The sequence below is a fragment of the Halyomorpha halys genome, unplaced genomic scaffold, assembly GCF_000696795.3.
Source record: "Halyomorpha halys isolate HHAL.00 unplaced genomic scaffold, Hhal_1.1 Scaffold398.1, whole genome shotgun sequence".
Taxonomy (NCBI): domain Eukaryota; kingdom Metazoa; phylum Arthropoda; class Insecta; order Hemiptera; family Pentatomidae; genus Halyomorpha; species Halyomorpha halys.
The window spans coordinates 168,993-186,806 of record NW_027109697.1 but is presented as its reverse complement, the minus strand read 5'-3'; the positions used below and the strand labels follow the sequence as shown (position 1 = coordinate 186,806).

Below are 17,814 nucleotides of genomic sequence, written 5' to 3'. Positions count from 1 at the left end.
TTAAAGTAAATAAAAAGGAAAATTTATACTTATTCTCATATCTGAGGTTCAAATGAAAAGCTTTATTATAAAACAGATGGAATTTTATTTAAATTTTATAATATAATTGACTCTTAATCTCAGGGTGGGTTTCCAGGCAATCAGAACAGTCAACTTTTTTATTAACTACCTTTGCAAATGTACTTAAATTCTATTTTGTATGACACTAACCAATTTATACAATCTTCTTTTGATGATGGAAGGTTTTCTTTCTCAACAAAAAAACACTGATTTTAATTAAGCATTTGTCCTCTAAAAGTTTTCACTCATCTCATTCATTGGCGATCCTAAACAAAAAGTCCCTTATTGTTCTTGGGTGCCTGTTTGATGTCCTCTTTTTCAAGATGTCTACCCTTGAGATGATGAGGACCTCCTGCATCCAGGAAGCATCATTCCCCCCCCCCCGTGCCTAAGCAACGGAATTATTCCAAAAAACAAGCGCTCTTCCTTCACCTTCTATAGGTATTCGTTCTCAACACTGATTGTAGCACTACGGTTTTGAGTTTTTTCTTATGATTTCCTTTATGAATAATTTTCTTTAATACTTGTTTTTAACTTCTATTTTTTCTTAAATGTATTGTTATTTCAATTTTGACGGGAAGTTAAAATAAAGTTTTTAAAATATTTTAATCTACTCAACATGGCCGCGATTCAACGAACTTTTGGCAAGACACGCGCCGCCATCTTCTTTGTTTAGAATAATGCCCTTTTCCACTCCATATTTGACTGTACAAAATTGGTTAACTTTCTTTTTGGTTTAAAAAAGGTAACGAACAATATTGAAACGATACATAAAATAAAAACATATCAAAAATCCTTTATACATAAAAATATACAATTTACTCAAAAAGAGGATATTACAATATATATATAAACATATAAACACATAATTACAATAAAGTCTCTTCATTTTAGTTGTTTGTATCATTTTTAGCCCATTGAACTGAACCAAAACATTGGCTTACAATAAATATTTTGATTACTATTTGAGTTCTTCTGACCCCACCCGGACCATCTTCATTTTATATATTACACACGGTCAATCAAAAATCTTCCAATTTAGCATTTTTTGTTTGAATTTTAGGTGGAACACATAACCACGAAGAGCTAAAGGCTAATGGTATATCATGTGAGGTGTATAAACTGAAAGAAAACAAATGGAGCCTGTTACCAAATATTCCACAAAGCAAAACATTGAAGATTTCCACCAATAGGAGACCACCAGCTGCCTTCGTAGAGGGCAATCTCTATGTTGCTTTGCCGTCGCCTAAGCCTTCCTTCTGGGTTAGTCATCCCTTTTTATCTCTTAGTTTATTATATTTATTATTAAAGAGGAAGTATGCCAAATGTGGTCCCCTAATTTGTTTTTGCTTAGTAATTTTCTTATGGTAAATGATAAAATTATCCGAAAATCTGTAAAAAAAAAAAAAAAATTTATTTAATTATGAGTTGCTGTGATAGAAAAAAAAAAGTCATACTTGGGTATGAACTACATAATCACTAAGAAAAACTTGACATATTCCTCAATGAACATAGTTTTGCTGACTGAAACCCATTTCACAATGCATTCTTACTTCTACATACGTGACTACATCAGAGAGAGAGAAATACTTTATTCATCTATGCTGCCTAAATACATCAGGTTGCAATATCACTCAGCATACTTATCAATCTCCTACATAAATATATACAATACAATAAAACAGATCACCCTGACGACACATCCCATGCAGGTTCCTGTATAATTATTCATTAATCCTTACTTCACTCCCTTATTCCTTTCACTCTGTCTAATACTGTTCAATTAATATTTGTCTGCTTATCCTCTTGTCCGTTTAACATAAGACTTTCAGATGTTTTTCCCTCTTGGTAATTCCTTTGCCTATAGCCATCTTTACTAATAATTCTGTTCCTTTGGTACACACTTTAAAGCTAGAGGAGATTATAACGCCAAAGATCAATGTAGGCACAGAACATCCAATACTCGTGTTATGATTCTTTCTCGAGTTGCAACTTCTAAAAGTTATTCCTTCCTCTTTCCTAAGATCCTACTTATTGGCCTACATCCCTTAAAAAAATCCTGATATTTAAATATCTTTATTATTTTCCGAATACCCTCTTCTCAATCCAGAATTGAATCCTTAGATGACCTGCCTTCAGATCATTGCTCAGTTCTATTCCATGTCAGTCGTTTGTCCAGATTTAGTTCTAAGTAACGGATCTGTTCAACAGGAATAAGTGGGGTATTATTAAACGTTATTGTGTGGCAAAACAAAGGTTTACGACGAAGGGTAAATGTGATTTGGTGGGATTTATTGGAATTTATTTTAATCCTCCAGTTTTGGCACCATTCTTCAAGGGTGGTGATGTGGGATTGGAGGGTTTGAGGTACAATGGAAGGATCATTATTCACTGACAATAGACATGTGTCGTCGGCATATGTTAGGATGTCAGCTGTAAAAACTGTTTAAAGAACATGACATCAATATTTAAGGTTGTCTCCTTGAAAATGGCTTGAGTGCCGAAACGTTGGAGAGTTTCTGAAAATAAAAGTTGAGAGTATATTGGATCAAAATTGTATGTGTTAATAATGAAATAAATCACTCTCAACCTATCATTATAATAAATCATTAATCTAATAAACGATAAGTTTAATATTTCTATAAATACTAAATTGCCTTATAATTATGGTCAGAGTTGGGCAAAAATTAGCTATAATTGAAACTAATAGCTAAAATCGTCATGGATACGATATTTATTAATCAATGGTTCATTCATGAATAAGGGTCGTATCCATGGCAACCTTATCTATTAGTTTCAACTATAACTAATGATTAACAATTAATATAATAATTAATAATTTTCACACATCTCTGATTTTGGTAAACTCAATGAATTCATTATACTGAGAATCTGTAATTTTATATTTTAATATTTTCTATCACGTTAACACTGTCTATGGGCTGCCCCATAGCTCAGTAATTAGGCTTAGTCTTACCAATTTGAGATTTTGAATTGGAAAGGGGCGTTGACTTTTTTCATTGAGTGGTGGTCCCACAAAATGAAAAGCTTTGACCCCCAACCATGGTTAGGCTGTATAGGACTCCAATGGGAGTCTTGGCCGAAAAAAACCACTGTCTTTACTATTTTAGTTATTTCATTTTTCTAGCTGTTATTCAATAATTAAATTGAATAACCTTTCTATTACTCTACTGTTCATGCCACTATCTCTAAGTTTTTACAGCTATTTAATGTAAAGGGTACGTAAATATTAATGTACGGGGATAATAAAACAATTTATTTAATGTAAAGGGGTCCACTTTTGGTACAGCTCCTTTTCTGGTAATGAGTATATTCCAGCTTTATCAGTTTATGATAATTTAAATTATTTGTTATATTATTTGAAATAGGAAATGTTTTGAATAGATGCTTTCTCGTAATGAGAAGTATTGGATGCAGCTTCAACCCCCAAAGAGCTACGAAGTTTATGATCTTGTAAGCTGTTGCTCCGCAGTCTATTGTATCGGGAGGCAATTTGAGGAATCATTATGTAACATTAATTAATTCAGGTTTGTATTTGTTGTATTATATAATGGAATGATATTTTAATGTCGGTATTTATGTACAGGTTGTCTGCTTGAGAGATATGATGCCTACTCTGATAGCTGGGTCGAAGTTAGCGTGTTTTCTATACAGGCGACGAATCAACACTTGAAAGGCCTCTGCCTCGATTCCTGGGTGTGTATCGCGTCTTGTCAGGAATGGCTCAGGTACAGGAACCGCTATTAATTATTTTTAGTAAATTTCACAATAACAGTTACTGTATAATTTATAATTTTAACCCTTTTAGTGATGCTTTGTCCTCCGGCACTAAAAGGGCTAAAATTAAGGGATAACTATTATCATCAAATTTCACAAAAACAACAGTCACTGAATAATTGATATGTTTGGTGAAGTTTCGCCCCAAGTTGCCGGGTTTCATGAGGGTTAAAAAATATATAAACAATTAAAATAAAGTAAAAAAGTTAGAGAATAGATAACATGAAATAAAAGTAAAGTATGATCAAAATGATATAAAATATGTGAAAGTTTTTATAAAAAATAACAAAGTAAATTAAAGAAAATAAGATAAGTTGTTCAGGGAAAGTATAAGTTAACAATAAATATAAAAAAGTATTTGAAATGTAACGAAAAGGCAAATAACAACAAATACAAAGTTTATAAATGTGAACTATAAAAAATTCAGTTTTAATTGTTCAAATTTCAATGTTATTTGTCAATATTTCCATTTTCATTATAGGATTATTCATGATGTGTTAAATGTAAAATGTTTTACCATGTTAAATGTTATAAGTATAGAATTGTGAGTAGCCCTTTTTAAAGTCATGTTAAATGTTAAATGCATAAGAGTTCCTAGCAGATTTTATGAGCAACTTGTTTTATAACCTTTTTTTCCTAAACTTCATGTTAATGTTTACTTCTAAGTTTTGATTAAAGTAATTTATTACAACATACTTAAAGTAAGTAAAAAGTTTGGCACATGTGTGAAACTTTGGCCACTGAGTGCCATGTTGATCTTCTAACTTGTGAAGAAGAGAATCAAGATGAGTTAATTGACAAACTCATTACATTATTATAATGTCATCCATTGCTTTATTAGTTTTAAAAACATTCAAAACAATATTAATACACAAACTACGAGCAAGTAATCTAACACGACAACAAATAGAATAAAATAAAAACAAATAAAAGGTTGACGAGCTCAGCTGGTCTGTTGCGTGACGTCATTCTCCATTTAACAGACTTTCTACCATGTTATAGGGGTACTCATGATGTTGTGTTAAATGTAAAATGTTTTACCATGTTAAATGTTATAACTATAGAATTGTGAGCAGTCCTATTTGAAGTCATGTTAAACATTAAATGCATAAGAGCCCCTAGCGGATTTTCTCAGCAACTTGTTTTATAAGCCTTTATGTTTATAACCTTCCTTCCAGAGCCTCATGTTATTGTTTACTTTAGTTTTGATTTAAGTAATTATATTACTGCATGCCTAGAGTGAGTGAAAAGTGGAATTTGTGTGAAAGTTTAGCTTATGAGTGTCTTATTGATAAAATTTCCAACAGCTTCGTCACTTCATTAACTGTCCATCCAATTTGTTCCTTATTACCTCTTCTGTTTTTTTTCTCAGATGTATCATTAAAATTATCAATTCTGGTTTAATAACAGGGATATGAATACCACAAACACACAAAAGAACTGAGCTTTCACAACAACAAAAATGGCGGTGATCTCAACTGGTCTATTGTGTGACGTCATTCTCCATTTAACAGACCTAGTAATAGACTCTCAGCCATGCTAAATGTTATTTCGTTTTACCACGGTAAAAGAAGGCAATTTTTTTCGATTTAACATGAGTTTTTCCATTTAACACACTTTAACATGTTAAACCAAAGATCATGAATACCCCTTATATGTTATACCGTTTTAACATGTTAAAAGAAGGAAGTATTTCTCCGTTTAACAGACTCTCAACCATGTTATATCGTTTTAACATGGTAAAAGAAGGAAATATTTCTCCATTTAACACGCTACTTTCTTGTATTTCTTGTATATTCGTACTTTTCACTGTACATCTTATTTTATTTTGTTTACTTTGTTCATTTTTAAATACATTTTAACATATTTTACTTAATTTTCAGCCATACATCAGCTTACTTTTATTTCATGTTATTTTATTTTCTTAATGTGTTACATTATTTTAGTTGTTTGTGTCTTTTTTAACCCAGATGAAGCCTTGCAAGGTGGGGCAAAATGGCTCGCAATAAATAGTTTATTTACTGTTTGAGTTATTTTGACCATCTTCCTTTTATCAAGTACATACGGTGAATCGATAATTTTCAAAAAAAGATTAAAAAATTTATATTTCAAATATTCATTCAATCAATCAACGAATACTCTTAATTTTCATTTTAAGTGAATTTGATTTTGTTTCACTTTTTATTTTTGTTTACTAATAATTTTCTTATTGGCAGATTTGAACCCTCGAGTGGTCGTTGGGAAAAGATGAAGATTATTTTAAGTGAGAGTGAGATGATACCTTCATTCTGCACCTATAAAGATAAACAGGTACCAATTAAGTCTTCATGTTAAATTTTTATTTGTGTATCGGACAATTTGTTAAAATTTTGTTGCTATAGTAAGCATCTTAAGTTTATAAGAATTGTAGAAATTAATATTTTCTAATCTTCAGTTTCGTAAAGCTTTTCATTTGTACACTAGGCTTTTCATTCACAGCTATATGATTTTTTAAGACTTGGTTATTTGGACTGTTGGGCAAAAATTAGCTGTAATTGAAACTAATAGTTAAAGTTGCCATGGCAACGACCCTTATTCATGAATGAACCATTGATAAATAAATATCGTATCCATGGCAATTTTAGCTATTAATTTCAACTATAGCTAATTTTTCCCAATCTCTGGACTCAAGTGATTTTAAAATGCATATTTTCAATAAAACTTCAAATTTTTTTTATTTTAATAATATTTTAAGAATTTAGTTTCAAACACGATACCTTAAAACATTCATGAATGAACCATTGATAAATAAATATCGTATCCATGGCAATTTTAGCTATTAATTTCAACTATAGCTAATTTTTCCCAATCTCTGGACTCAAGTGATTTTAAAATGCATATTTTCAATAAAACTTCAAATTTTTTTTATTTTAATAATATTTTAAGAATTTAGTTTCAAACACGATACCTTAAAACAATGTTTCATATTTTTTCCAGGTTATAAGCTTGAAAGATGTACCCTGTTTAGAAGTGGCATCTTCCAATGGAACATCTGAATTTTATCTTCCAGGACGAAGTTCCTCAGCTCTCGCATCTCTAATGGTCCCGGTTTATGGGCGAGAACCGATATAGGAGTTGCTTCCTATATCTTTCTATACTCCTTGTAGATATGATTGTTCTATTTTTCTCTAAAGAAGAAATATTAAATTAATTATGGAGAAAAATAAGATCTGTATATTTCCTTGTTTAATTCTTATTTGGTAAGTAGGACAATCTTGATTAATTACGTAAGGAAGATTCTTATTTTCTTTTTGAAGAAGAGGAAATTATTTTCTAATTAAAATACAATAATTAATTTGAATGTAAATATGAAGATTTATGAATATATTTAAATATACTCGTAGTAATGATGAGACTAATGGAAAGTTTTTTTTATTTATCCTTTATTTTCTCCTCTTTCCTGCTTCTTTCGAATCGTTTCGCAGTAGTTTGGCATGTGGTGTTGTTGCATGCTTTCTATTGTATGTCGTCCCATTTTTATTAATATTAATGGATATGGTTTCTTAGTGGGAGAAGAGTTAAGTACCCTAAGCCCCTTAACTGTGATTGTGCTCGAAGAAGAAGACGGAGAAGTGGTCCTTAAAGAGGAAGAAGTGGTCGAGACCGATGATACTAGCAATGTGGAGATAGATCATGTACAGTCGACGATAATCTGTCATTGGTGTGGGGCTGAATTTGCAGAGGAAACTGAATTGGAAAAACACAGGTAGTTACGATATAGTACTCTGTTTCTGATAATTATCTTTTACTGTTATAATTAATAATCAAAAAAATTGTCTTATCGTTGATAATTAACTAAGTCCAAATCATTGATTAACCTATTTGCATCCTAAGCACTTTTTTGTGCACATTTTGCCTGGCAACTATTACCAGAGCAGCATTTCACTTGGGCATTTATCACCTAAGCGCATATTAAATCCATGCATATTAGCTGCACCAATGCATAACCTAGAGTTTGCTGATATGAGAGGGAAAAAAAGTTGTTTTAGACTATAGTAAAAACATGGGTGGAGTTATTGGAGGTGATCAACTTCTCAGCAAATTTCATACTATGCAATGTTATCAGAAGTTGTATAAAAAGGAGTTGTTTTTTTTTTTTTTGTCACGACATGATTCTTTTGAAAAGTTTGATTCTTTTTGAGAGAATTTATAAGGACAGAGCATTTCATGTTTTCAAGCAAAAATTAGTGGAAGAAGTACTTGAAAAAAAAATACCTAAAATAAATACACCACCAAAAAAAAAAAGGACATTTATTCCATGTCCATCATTAAAACAAAGATTTATCGGCCAAAATTTTCCAATCCCTATCGAAATGACTTTATCAAAGAAATCTCACAGAAGCTGTGTAGTTTGTTTATCAGAAGAAAAAAGAAAAGAAATATTTTATCAATGTGATAATTGCTCTGTGGCATTATGCCTTGACCATTTCAAATATTATCATGTGTAAAATAATATAGATTTAAGAGCAAAAAAGGCAGAACTTATTGATGTCAGGATCCCTAATGATAATAATATTATATAATATCCTATATATTATAGGATAATAATATAATATCCACTGTGGGAGAAAAACTTAGGAAATACCATACTATAGAATTGAAGGGTTTATTTAATCATTAGGAAAGGGTCAAAACTCCAATCATGATATCCACCAATGGGCTGATATCAAAATTAACAGTGGCAGGCACAGATGGGTTAAAAGTACCTATAGAGAGGCTCATTAGTCAGTCCTCTTAGAAACAGCATGCATTTTTCCAAAAAAATTTTAAATAATTTCTAAAATAGGGAGAACAAATATAAAATAATAATAATCTATATAATAAAATATGCCTGTGCTATATGAAAAAATAAAAAATGGTCAATATAAAGTAAAGAAAAAATTTTGGGATTCTGGGGATGGTCTCCTAAAATATGTACTGTCTCGAATGGGTCAAGTGGTTAAAAAAAAATCTAACAAAAAAGGAGAGGATAACTGAAACCATTCTTTGTAATGGAACCTTTTTTTAGTTTCCGCTTTTATTAGTTAACTTATGGTTGTAATTAATTTATAGTATTGATTAGTTTCAGTTGACTCTAATACCTCTTTTTATTTTAAGTTCTAGCTGTTCACCAGATTGCGAGTACGAATGTGCGTTTTGTGGGACCACTTTTTTAACAGAACACGAACTGAAGACACATGTCAAAGTACATTCAGACGGGAGCACCTGCGAGAAGTGCGGCAAATATTTCAGGTAACATTAGTACTTAACATGTACTTGATAAATTAACTTGCTCTTTTTATGACTTAACATCTTTTCAAGTACTATCTTGTACAAGTCTATTGGAGTTTGTCATGAAATTTCTTTTATGATGTTTTAATGTGGTATTGTACAGTAGGTATGTATAAGTCTATGTGCAGTGTTCTGTTACTGATAGATCGTGTAATCTGAAGTACTGTTTTTGATTGAAATTTTGTTGGTTATTTAGGCTGTCCCGTAGATTTGTGAAGTATATGTCGAAAAGGGTTTCTTTAGTTGCTGTTTCAATTTTAGGGGGGATTGACTGTGAAATAAGGAGTAAAGGAGCTTTAGGCACTTATTTAATAATAGCCATGTCTAACTCATCCTCTGTACTCACCAGGCCTTGCCCCATCCGATTGTTACTTGTTTCTCTCGTTAAATAATTAGAAAAAAAGAAAGCAAAATGGAAATAATGGGACACCCTAATTAATTAACAATAATTGTTGATTTTTGTATTATTTGGGTGTTTTATATATAATTTTACATATCTTGGATTTTCACTGCCCTTTTTTCGATTCTTTACTACATGAAAATCCAGTATTTTGTTATAGCTTTTGGTAATATGTACTTTCCTGTGCAGATCTTAGCGTGCGATGGAAAATTTGCTTATTCCTCTCTTTTCAGTGCCATGGTCCATCAGCTCGTTGCGCCTCTACCTATCTGGTTTATCCAGTGGTCTTCCAGCCTTCTGATCTTTTTTTTCCATAAGTATGTAGTAAGCAACCTTAATATGATGTTGCTTCATTCAATTTAGATGTCTTGCACAGGAAAATCTTTTGTGATTGACAAAATCACAAAATTCTGAGTGAAGCTTCATGTTGTGACGCCTCCTGCCCTGCTGTTCTTTTGTTCTGGGCCATAAATTTTTTTTTTCACTTTTCTCGTGAATATGACTTTTAATAACTGGCTCATTTATCCTGTTGATCATCCAGAATTCCGATCCGTAGGTGCTGGCCAGACCAGCATCTTGCAAAGGGTGACTTTTGTAGTTCTGGTTAGTTCTCTAGAAAACCTAGAGGAATCTCTTTGCAGCCTCATTGAGGAACAGTTATTGACATTGATGCTGTAAAATAAGATGTTTAACAATTTTTAAATAATGGACATATTCTCATATATAATAATAGAGGCGATGCATCAAAGTTTAAAATAATAAATAAAGAGGCGTAGTTAAGGATATAAGGATTATAATTAATATATTAATTGAACAAGTTCTTGTTTCTTTCTCAGGACACTAGGTCACTGGACAATCAAGGCACAAGGAAATGTCTTTATGATTAATTAACATGACACTAATAGTGTTTAAATAACTATTGCGTTTGAAGCGTGATGAAATTACAATATTTAGCATATGTCCAATTAGAACTGTGGTGCTCAGTTCTTAATATCAAACCCAATTCCCATTCCTCTGGCATTATTTAACTACCTTTGAAAATAATTGCGTCCATTTTTAGTATGATATTTACTTACTTAATTTTGAAATATACTTTTTTTTAATAATTTATTTATTGTTATTTACAAATGTATAAAATTATATACAACTATTAAATTTGCTATTAGTTATAAAATGACAATACAAACATGTGGAGAATCTACCCATTGATAGAACTCCAATAATATTACTTGAGAAGATCTCGAGGCTATCTTCTTTTGAGATTCCTAGGTGGATTATCAGATAATGTAAGAGAAGCCAGGCTAGAACAAAGTGGGTTTGGGTGGTTGGGAAGTTTAACATGGAAGGATTGGTATCTAGTTCTGGCCAAATCGGCAACATATGGAACAATGAGGTCCTGATGGATTTCTTGATTTGTGACAAAATAAGGAGCATTAAGGATTTTGGACTGTAAGGATTGGATATGAGAAGAATTTGATGGTTTAATGGAGCCTCAAAGCTCCACTCTCCTTATGTCCAGATAGAAATAAATCTAATTATATTTTTTCTAACAATTTGAAGGATTATTTATATTTCCAGGCATGTAGTCAACATGGAGACACATCAGAGAGAAGAATGCGGTCAGGAACCATCTCTGGAATGTCCACTGTGTGATACTCGGTTTCACTTCAAAGCTCAACTTAACGCTCACCTCATCGACTGTCACAGCGAGGCGAAACTTGTCTCTCCGCAAGGAGAGTCGGCTCAGTCGCATTCATCTGATGAACAGTAAGTAATTGTAGGAATCATATCTTGTTTACAAAATGTTCTTTTTAAAATTTACATATTGGCTTCAAATCATAGAAGAAATAACTGAATATCAGAATAATGTTAGTATTAATGGGTTTTATAAAAAACAAACAAAAAATATCTTTCGTTGTTGTCAATCATCTTTCAGTCAGTTGTTCGATGCTACAGTGATACCACTTGGGACAACTGTCAAAAACTTGCTATGCAATTTGAACCTCTTCCCATTGTTACATTTTTTCTCTTTAAGAAAGTAAGCAATGGAACAATATAAGTAGTAATCTAATGGGTTGGTGCTACGATACAGTCTTCACAAAGAACATAATTAAATAAATTTATTACAATATTAATATTAAATAACATATGAACAAAGATTTATCCATGTTAATATTGTTTTCTATTTTGTTCTAACGTTCACAGAAGTTTAGTAGTCCAGGAGATGGATATAAAATTGGTGTTTGAATGATCTTAACGAGGAATCTTAAGGGATATACAAATCGGTAGGTTGGGATCTTGTGTTTAACAGATGAATGAATAAATGTAGGGTGAGGAGGTCAATGATATAGAAAGGTTTTTTTGTTAGTAAGGATTGAAATATAAATGTACTAAGGAGGTATTGTCTCCGGATACTGGGATAGAGCCAGCTTTGCTCGGAATAGTAATGTGAAATATGAGAGCGCCTGGGTACTTGGTCTATATAAAACCAGAATATAGATGGTGCTGGCTAACTCAAAATAGGACCTTGGAAAGGAAATCCAATTATTATCATTCGTAGGACTCAATCTTAATTAATTAACTTATTTTTGGATAATTGCCTTCAGCGATTATCCTGGCATCCCGACGACAGATACATTGCAAGCTGTCCATGACATCAAAGTACCCACAAAATTGCTAGCATCGTTCTGGTTTGAAATCCGATATCCAACTCACAACTATACTATTTTTTTTTTTTTTAAATCTTTTTATTTTAATCTTAAAGTTAATATTTTTTCATGTAATATAGCACAATTTTCTCAATTTATTGTTTATTTTAACATTATTCTGAAATATAGGCAATTTCATATTTTAAAAATTATTTTAACTTTATATTAAAAATAAGGAAATATCATGATAAAAAATTACTACAGCTAAAGTAAATTGAAGCTAAATAATAATTAGACTGCTTATCTTTATTCTGAAAATCTATCTGGTATAATGTTTTTGGCTTTTTTAGATAATTGATTTTTAATAAATCATAATACCTGAGAATGTACAAGGGATACATGGGTACTTAATTGTGATACATTGTAGTTACAAAAACAACTTTGTCATTATAAAAAAAAAAATTAAAATTAGTGCTTCATTCTAGTGACATCTGGAAAGAATTCTTCAAGCCATAAAAAAATAAATAAATAATGGAGTTATCCTACAGAACAATGATCGAGGCAAGATGTCTCTAGGCTGATGCTTTGATTTTTTTAAATGAACAGGCCGACGCCATGGTCAAAGATGCTCATGCCTCACATATCCACTAGTTTCGCTGCTACTAAAAGTCTTATCAATGCCTCCCTGAGAAATAAGCTGTAGCAAATTCATCAGCAATCTGCAGAAGGAAAGCAGTTTGCTGCTCTCATCAGTCCGAGTGATCGTATACAACCTGACATTCCCCGCAACATATCGGTTGCTGCTTTTGGAGCTGTTACTGGTCATGATTATTTGGGTGCTCATCTACATAGAATCGGAGTGAGAGATAATCCTCTATGCTCTTTTTGCTTCGAGTCAGATATGACATATCTGACTGCCCTCATCTCGAGGACATAAGAAATGACTTCAATGACCAGCCATAGTTAAAGTTTGCAATGTTTTATTGGGCTGTTAGAACCCTTATGGCGGAACAGCCATGACTCCGACATGGAAAAAAAAATTTAATACAAATTTTTATTTTATCAAGTATTAAAACTGTTATTGATTTTTTTTTGTTATTAAGAGGTATCACAGCTTAAGTGACTATAAATGTATGTCTACTTTATGATTAACAGTTTTAGGTTTGAGATGGATATGAATGGATTCACTAATGAGTCTTTTGTTATCATCTCCAAATTTTCTGAATCCATCTAACACTTAATCCCATCAATCATAAAATTTACAAATAATTTATAATCCTTTCAAAATTCCAGATGTTTGATGTAAGTTAATTTTTTAAAATAAATTGATTTGTTTTTTATAGGTATCAATGCAAATTGTGCCCCAGATCGTTCACCAGGGTCGGCTCTCTCAATTATCATGTTTCAAGAAAACACTCAGGTGACAACAAACGCAGCGCTGAAGAGTTTCCTTACCTCTGTCCTGATTGTGGCAACAGATATAAGTCCAGTACCCAGCTCTGCAGGCATCGCAGGTATTTTCTATTTCTTGTTTTGAAATCTCATTATTAATCCAGTTTTCATTTACAATGATGTATTTTTTTACTTCCTCGCTAACTAATGTAGGAAAGATTTGTTCATACAAGAAATTTAAAAAAAAAAGTTGAAAAAATGACCATGTAACTAAGAGTTAATTGACGGTTTCTGATAATAAAAAGGATTATGTACAAAAACTAAATTAGTTAAATTACATATGAATAGGAATCTACAGCAGTAATTCATTTAATATACATGATCTAATTTTCGTTGAATCTGTTATGAAAATATAAAAAAATATTTTTGGAGAGATTCATATTTTATTGTGAGAATTGTTCGAATATGATCATGAAGGAGGTCATTGGGGTAATTTGCCGCTGAATCTGAAATACTCCTTAGTATTATATTACAAAAGTAGATGAAAATTATAAAATAATACAATATATTATTATTAAAGTATTACACTGCCTACAAGAACCAGCCAGGGCCTCCTCTACAGCCAATTAATCTCCTCCATCTCTTGCTCTCTCACTCCATCTTTGAACATTCAATTGCCTTTGATCCTATTCCACATCATCCAGCCATCTGATCCGGGGGTCTCCTTATTTCCATAGAGCATCTTCTTGGGTTGGTATCCTTTCATCGGACATCCTCTCTACATGTCCTATCCATCTTATTCGAGATCTTTTCGCTAATGTCACAATGTTGGGTTCCTTATTCCTTCTTCTTCTAATCCCATTCGCCAAGACCCCTCCTCATATCTTTCTCTCCTGAAGGAGTTGAGCATTCTCTATATTACAATATAGTGCGTACCTCATACATTAACCATGTAAGGCCCACCAGGCCGATCTGGTATTAAATAAATAAATAATAATATAGTATATATGTATATATAGTTGACCGTAAAGATTTAAATATAAGTAGATGGTCAGGGTTGCGGTAAAAAAAAGAACAAATAGTTTAAAACTATTTTAATATCCGACGTTTCGCCCCACTTTGCAGGGCTTCATCAGGGCTAAAAAGATACAAAAAAAAAAAAAAAAAGAAAACTGAGAATATTACAACAATAAGGTAATTTAAGCTAGGATAAATATTATGTAAAAATAAAGTGATAAGTAATTACTTATAAATAAAAGTAAGGAAGACATAAAATAGTATCAGTATAAAATAAACTTGAATAAACAATGATAAGAATAAAAAATAAGTAACAATGGCAAGAGTAAAAACACGTAAAATAGACAGTTAAAAAAGTACAGGAGATGTACATAAAACAAAAACAATAAGGTGGAGTTTCACTCTGTCTTTGACTCCCGTCAAAACAGCCCTGACGAAGTCCTGCAACATGGGGCGAAACGTTGATTCAATAAAAATAGTATAATTATTTACTATTTGAGTTTTTTTGACCGCACCCAGACCATATTCCACTCATCTATACACTCAGTCAATCAATAATATTTCCAATTTTTTTTTAAATGTTTCTTTTCTTTTTTTTTAATATTTCATTTAAATAAGCATTACATAATGGATTAAATGTATTATTTAGCTCAATAAAGTTTAAAAACCTCTTTTTTAAAACCATGACGACACATTGTCACTAGCCTTAAAGGGACTGAATCTATTTATGCAATCAGCTGATACAAGAATGTTTAGTGGATTTTTTAACTAAATTACTGAATAAGGACTCTAGAAAGTTATTACATATCACCACATTTTCTATAATACATTTAGACAATGCAAAATAAATCAAAAGAATGTAAAAATAAAAAATTTTTTTTAAATTAAAAAAAAACCCTTTTGAACATGTAAAATTAAGGAATACATTAGTAAATAAATTTGTATCCTTCAAGAAATAAACTTGATTCTAAAAAAAATTTAAAGGGGTCTAAAAATCTTTTAGGCGACAGAATCCAGAACGATCGTAGCTGGTGTTAGCTAGGACAAAACTAAAGACGGTTCCAGATAATCCTAGGTAAAAGGGAGGGGCAGGAACTCTCCCACCACTCCAAGCACCAGTTAGAAAAGTGGCCTCCCTCAGTGATAGCTTATCGTCATACCCCTTTTGTATCCTATCCTATGCTATGCTATGCTTATCGACTAGATGATTATGTGACATAAACTGCAGTCAAAGTTCATGGGCAGTTTAGAGTTAAATCATTGGTAGATTGTATCTTATTTATTGGTTGAATGAAATTGTTATAATTTTTAGAATGACTTATGTTACTAAAATGTTTATAAATCTCAACAGGTGGGAATGCGGAAAAGAACCAATGTTTAAATGCCAGCTTTGTGTGAACAAGTTCCACCACAGGCACGGGCTGAAGCAGCACATGAGGCTACACATCGCTAAGAAAGGTCAACCTGCCGGAAGGGGATCCATGGCTACCGCACAGTTCTACTGCGAGAAATGTGGACGCGGCTACAAACTCAAAACAAGTCTTAACAATCACATCAAGTGGGAATGCGGCAAGCAGCCTGTTTTCCCTTGTTCTGTCTGCCACGTTCGCTTCTCTCATAAGGGTAATCTGAAGAAACATATCCTTGCGAAACATGTCGGGAAGATGTCTTCAGTTGTCGTCAAGCAAGAAGAATAGTTTTCATGTTGTTTGCTCTCGGCTCGTCTTCAGAAGTCATAGCCGTCCGGTAGGTGCTATGAAATTGTGCAATAGCTTTGTGAAGAGTTAAATTAATAAGCCACAACTAATGAATTAAATTGTGCGTTTGTATGTTGTTTAATTTCATTTTTTATTATTATTATCTTTCTGTTCATTGTAAAAAATAAAAAATTGATTTTGATGATTAAAATGTATAGTATAACATAAGTTGTAATGCTTTTAATTTCAACCCCTTTTTATTGGATTGTAGCCTGTTTTCTATTATTATTTATTTTTATTATAATGCTTTCATTTGTTCTTATAATAGTTCAAAAAATTTACCTTTTAAAAGTTGAAACCTATCTGAGGAAAGCCCTTATTTAATGAACATAAGAGGGTTGGGGGTGCAATCAGTGAAGAATACGAATAAGTAAATCTTATTTATTAATGGCAATGTTTTAGCCAGAATTTCAAGCCATCAGGAAAGGATATACAGAAGATACATTATGGATACATAAATAGCGTTGAAAGATATGAATAGTTTAAGTATTATAAGAAGATATGGGTTGTTTTTGTTCCTTCCTTGTTCCACCTATCTTTATTTTGTTCCTTTTTATTATGAAAGTGATTTATTAGTGTAAATCAAAAGAACAAAACAAGCGAGTGGATTCCAAGGTTTGTTGCTCGCTTTGTTTAACAAGCATTTGAACAAGTCTTGAAGTGGCGAACGTGTAGATCCAGTCTAATGTCTCTGATTGTAAGGGATAAGATGCAATGTTAACTTGCTGTAATATTTTATATTATATCACAAGAACAACCACAAAGCTGAATTATCCAGGATGAGTGATGCCAGAAGGTGGGGATTATACATTTCATAGGAGTGGCATCCGATACGCCATATTTGACAGTTAACAGTCAGAGTTGCTGCCTCACTCTGTATTCCAGAAATGGCTAGGTATGGGGATTAAAAACAAAGTTAAATTACTCAAAGAGTACTCGCATATTTTTGTTGATTTTGGTTTTGTTAAATTAATATGAATTCAGTCATGTTTTTGTTGTAAACATTAAATGTTATGAAAAATATTTGTTTTTACTTTTTTTTGTTTTTTAATAAACAACTGTCTCCATTATATTAGAAACAATTATTACTCAAACTTTCTATTTCAATGTTTTCCTTTAAAAAAATCAATTTTTATTAACTGTTCCTGGAAAACATTGATTGCAAAAGTTACCAAGTTAATTTAATTTTTTAGAACAATAAATATGTTTTAGAATTAATATTAACATATAAATGAGTCTAAACAGAGCAGAGAAAGAAGCACGAATTTATCGAAAACAGCTTAATGGATTTTCATTACAGATGTACTAAATATCTGCCATGTACCAATTATAGACATTGTAGTAAATGCTATTAGGAAATAATATTGACTACAACTTCTGTTCTTTTTACATTTGCGATTAAATGGACGATTTTACAGATAATTACATTAAC

At 31.7% G+C, this 17,814-nt stretch overlaps 2 protein-coding genes across 2 annotated transcripts in view; both read left to right on the top strand.

Moving 5' to 3' along the window:
• The window catches only part of LOC106682247 (kelch-like protein 30), a 16,984-nt gene extending 9,728 nt beyond the window's left edge, over positions 1–7,256 (top strand). Inside the window, exons 6-10 of the mRNA XM_014422993.3 lie at positions 1,124–1,323; positions 3,466–3,589; positions 3,668–3,809; positions 6,075–6,168; positions 6,835–7,256. Of these exons, the coding sequence (XP_014278479.1) occupies positions 1,124–1,323; positions 3,466–3,589; positions 3,668–3,809; positions 6,075–6,168; positions 6,835–6,969 (695 nt within the window). The 3' untranslated portion in view covers positions 6,970–7,256. The remainder of the gene's footprint in view (positions 1–1,123; positions 1,324–3,465; positions 3,590–3,667; positions 3,810–6,074; positions 6,169–6,834) is intronic.
• A 75-nt stretch (positions 7,257–7,331) lies between these two features.
• LOC106682248 (zinc finger protein 135) lies at positions 7,332–16,550 on the top strand. Its single transcript, XM_014422994.3, has 5 exons — positions 7,332–7,603; positions 8,995–9,129; positions 11,147–11,335; positions 13,560–13,730; positions 15,977–16,550. Exons 1-5 carry the CDS (start codon positions 7,332–7,334, stop codon positions 16,320–16,322), a joined length of 1,113 nt encoding a protein of 370 aa, XP_014278480.1. The 3' UTR covers positions 16,323–16,550.
• The last annotated feature ends 1,264 nt before the right edge of the window (positions 16,551–17,814 follow it).

Bases quoted from the DNA above. Each gene is read 5' to 3' on its own strand.
- LOC106682248 (XM_014422994.3), top strand. From the start codon at position 7,332: ATGTGGTGTTGTTGCATGCTTTCTATTGTATGTCGTCCCATTTTTATT. The intron at 7,604-8,994 runs GTAGTTACGATA...TTTTATTTTAAG, and splicing joins ACTGAATTGGAAAAACACAG to TTCTAGCTGTTCACCAGATT. The intron at 11,336-13,559 runs GTAAGTAATTGT...TGTTTTTTATAG, and splicing joins TCGCATTCATCTGATGAACA to GTATCAATGCAAATTGTGCC.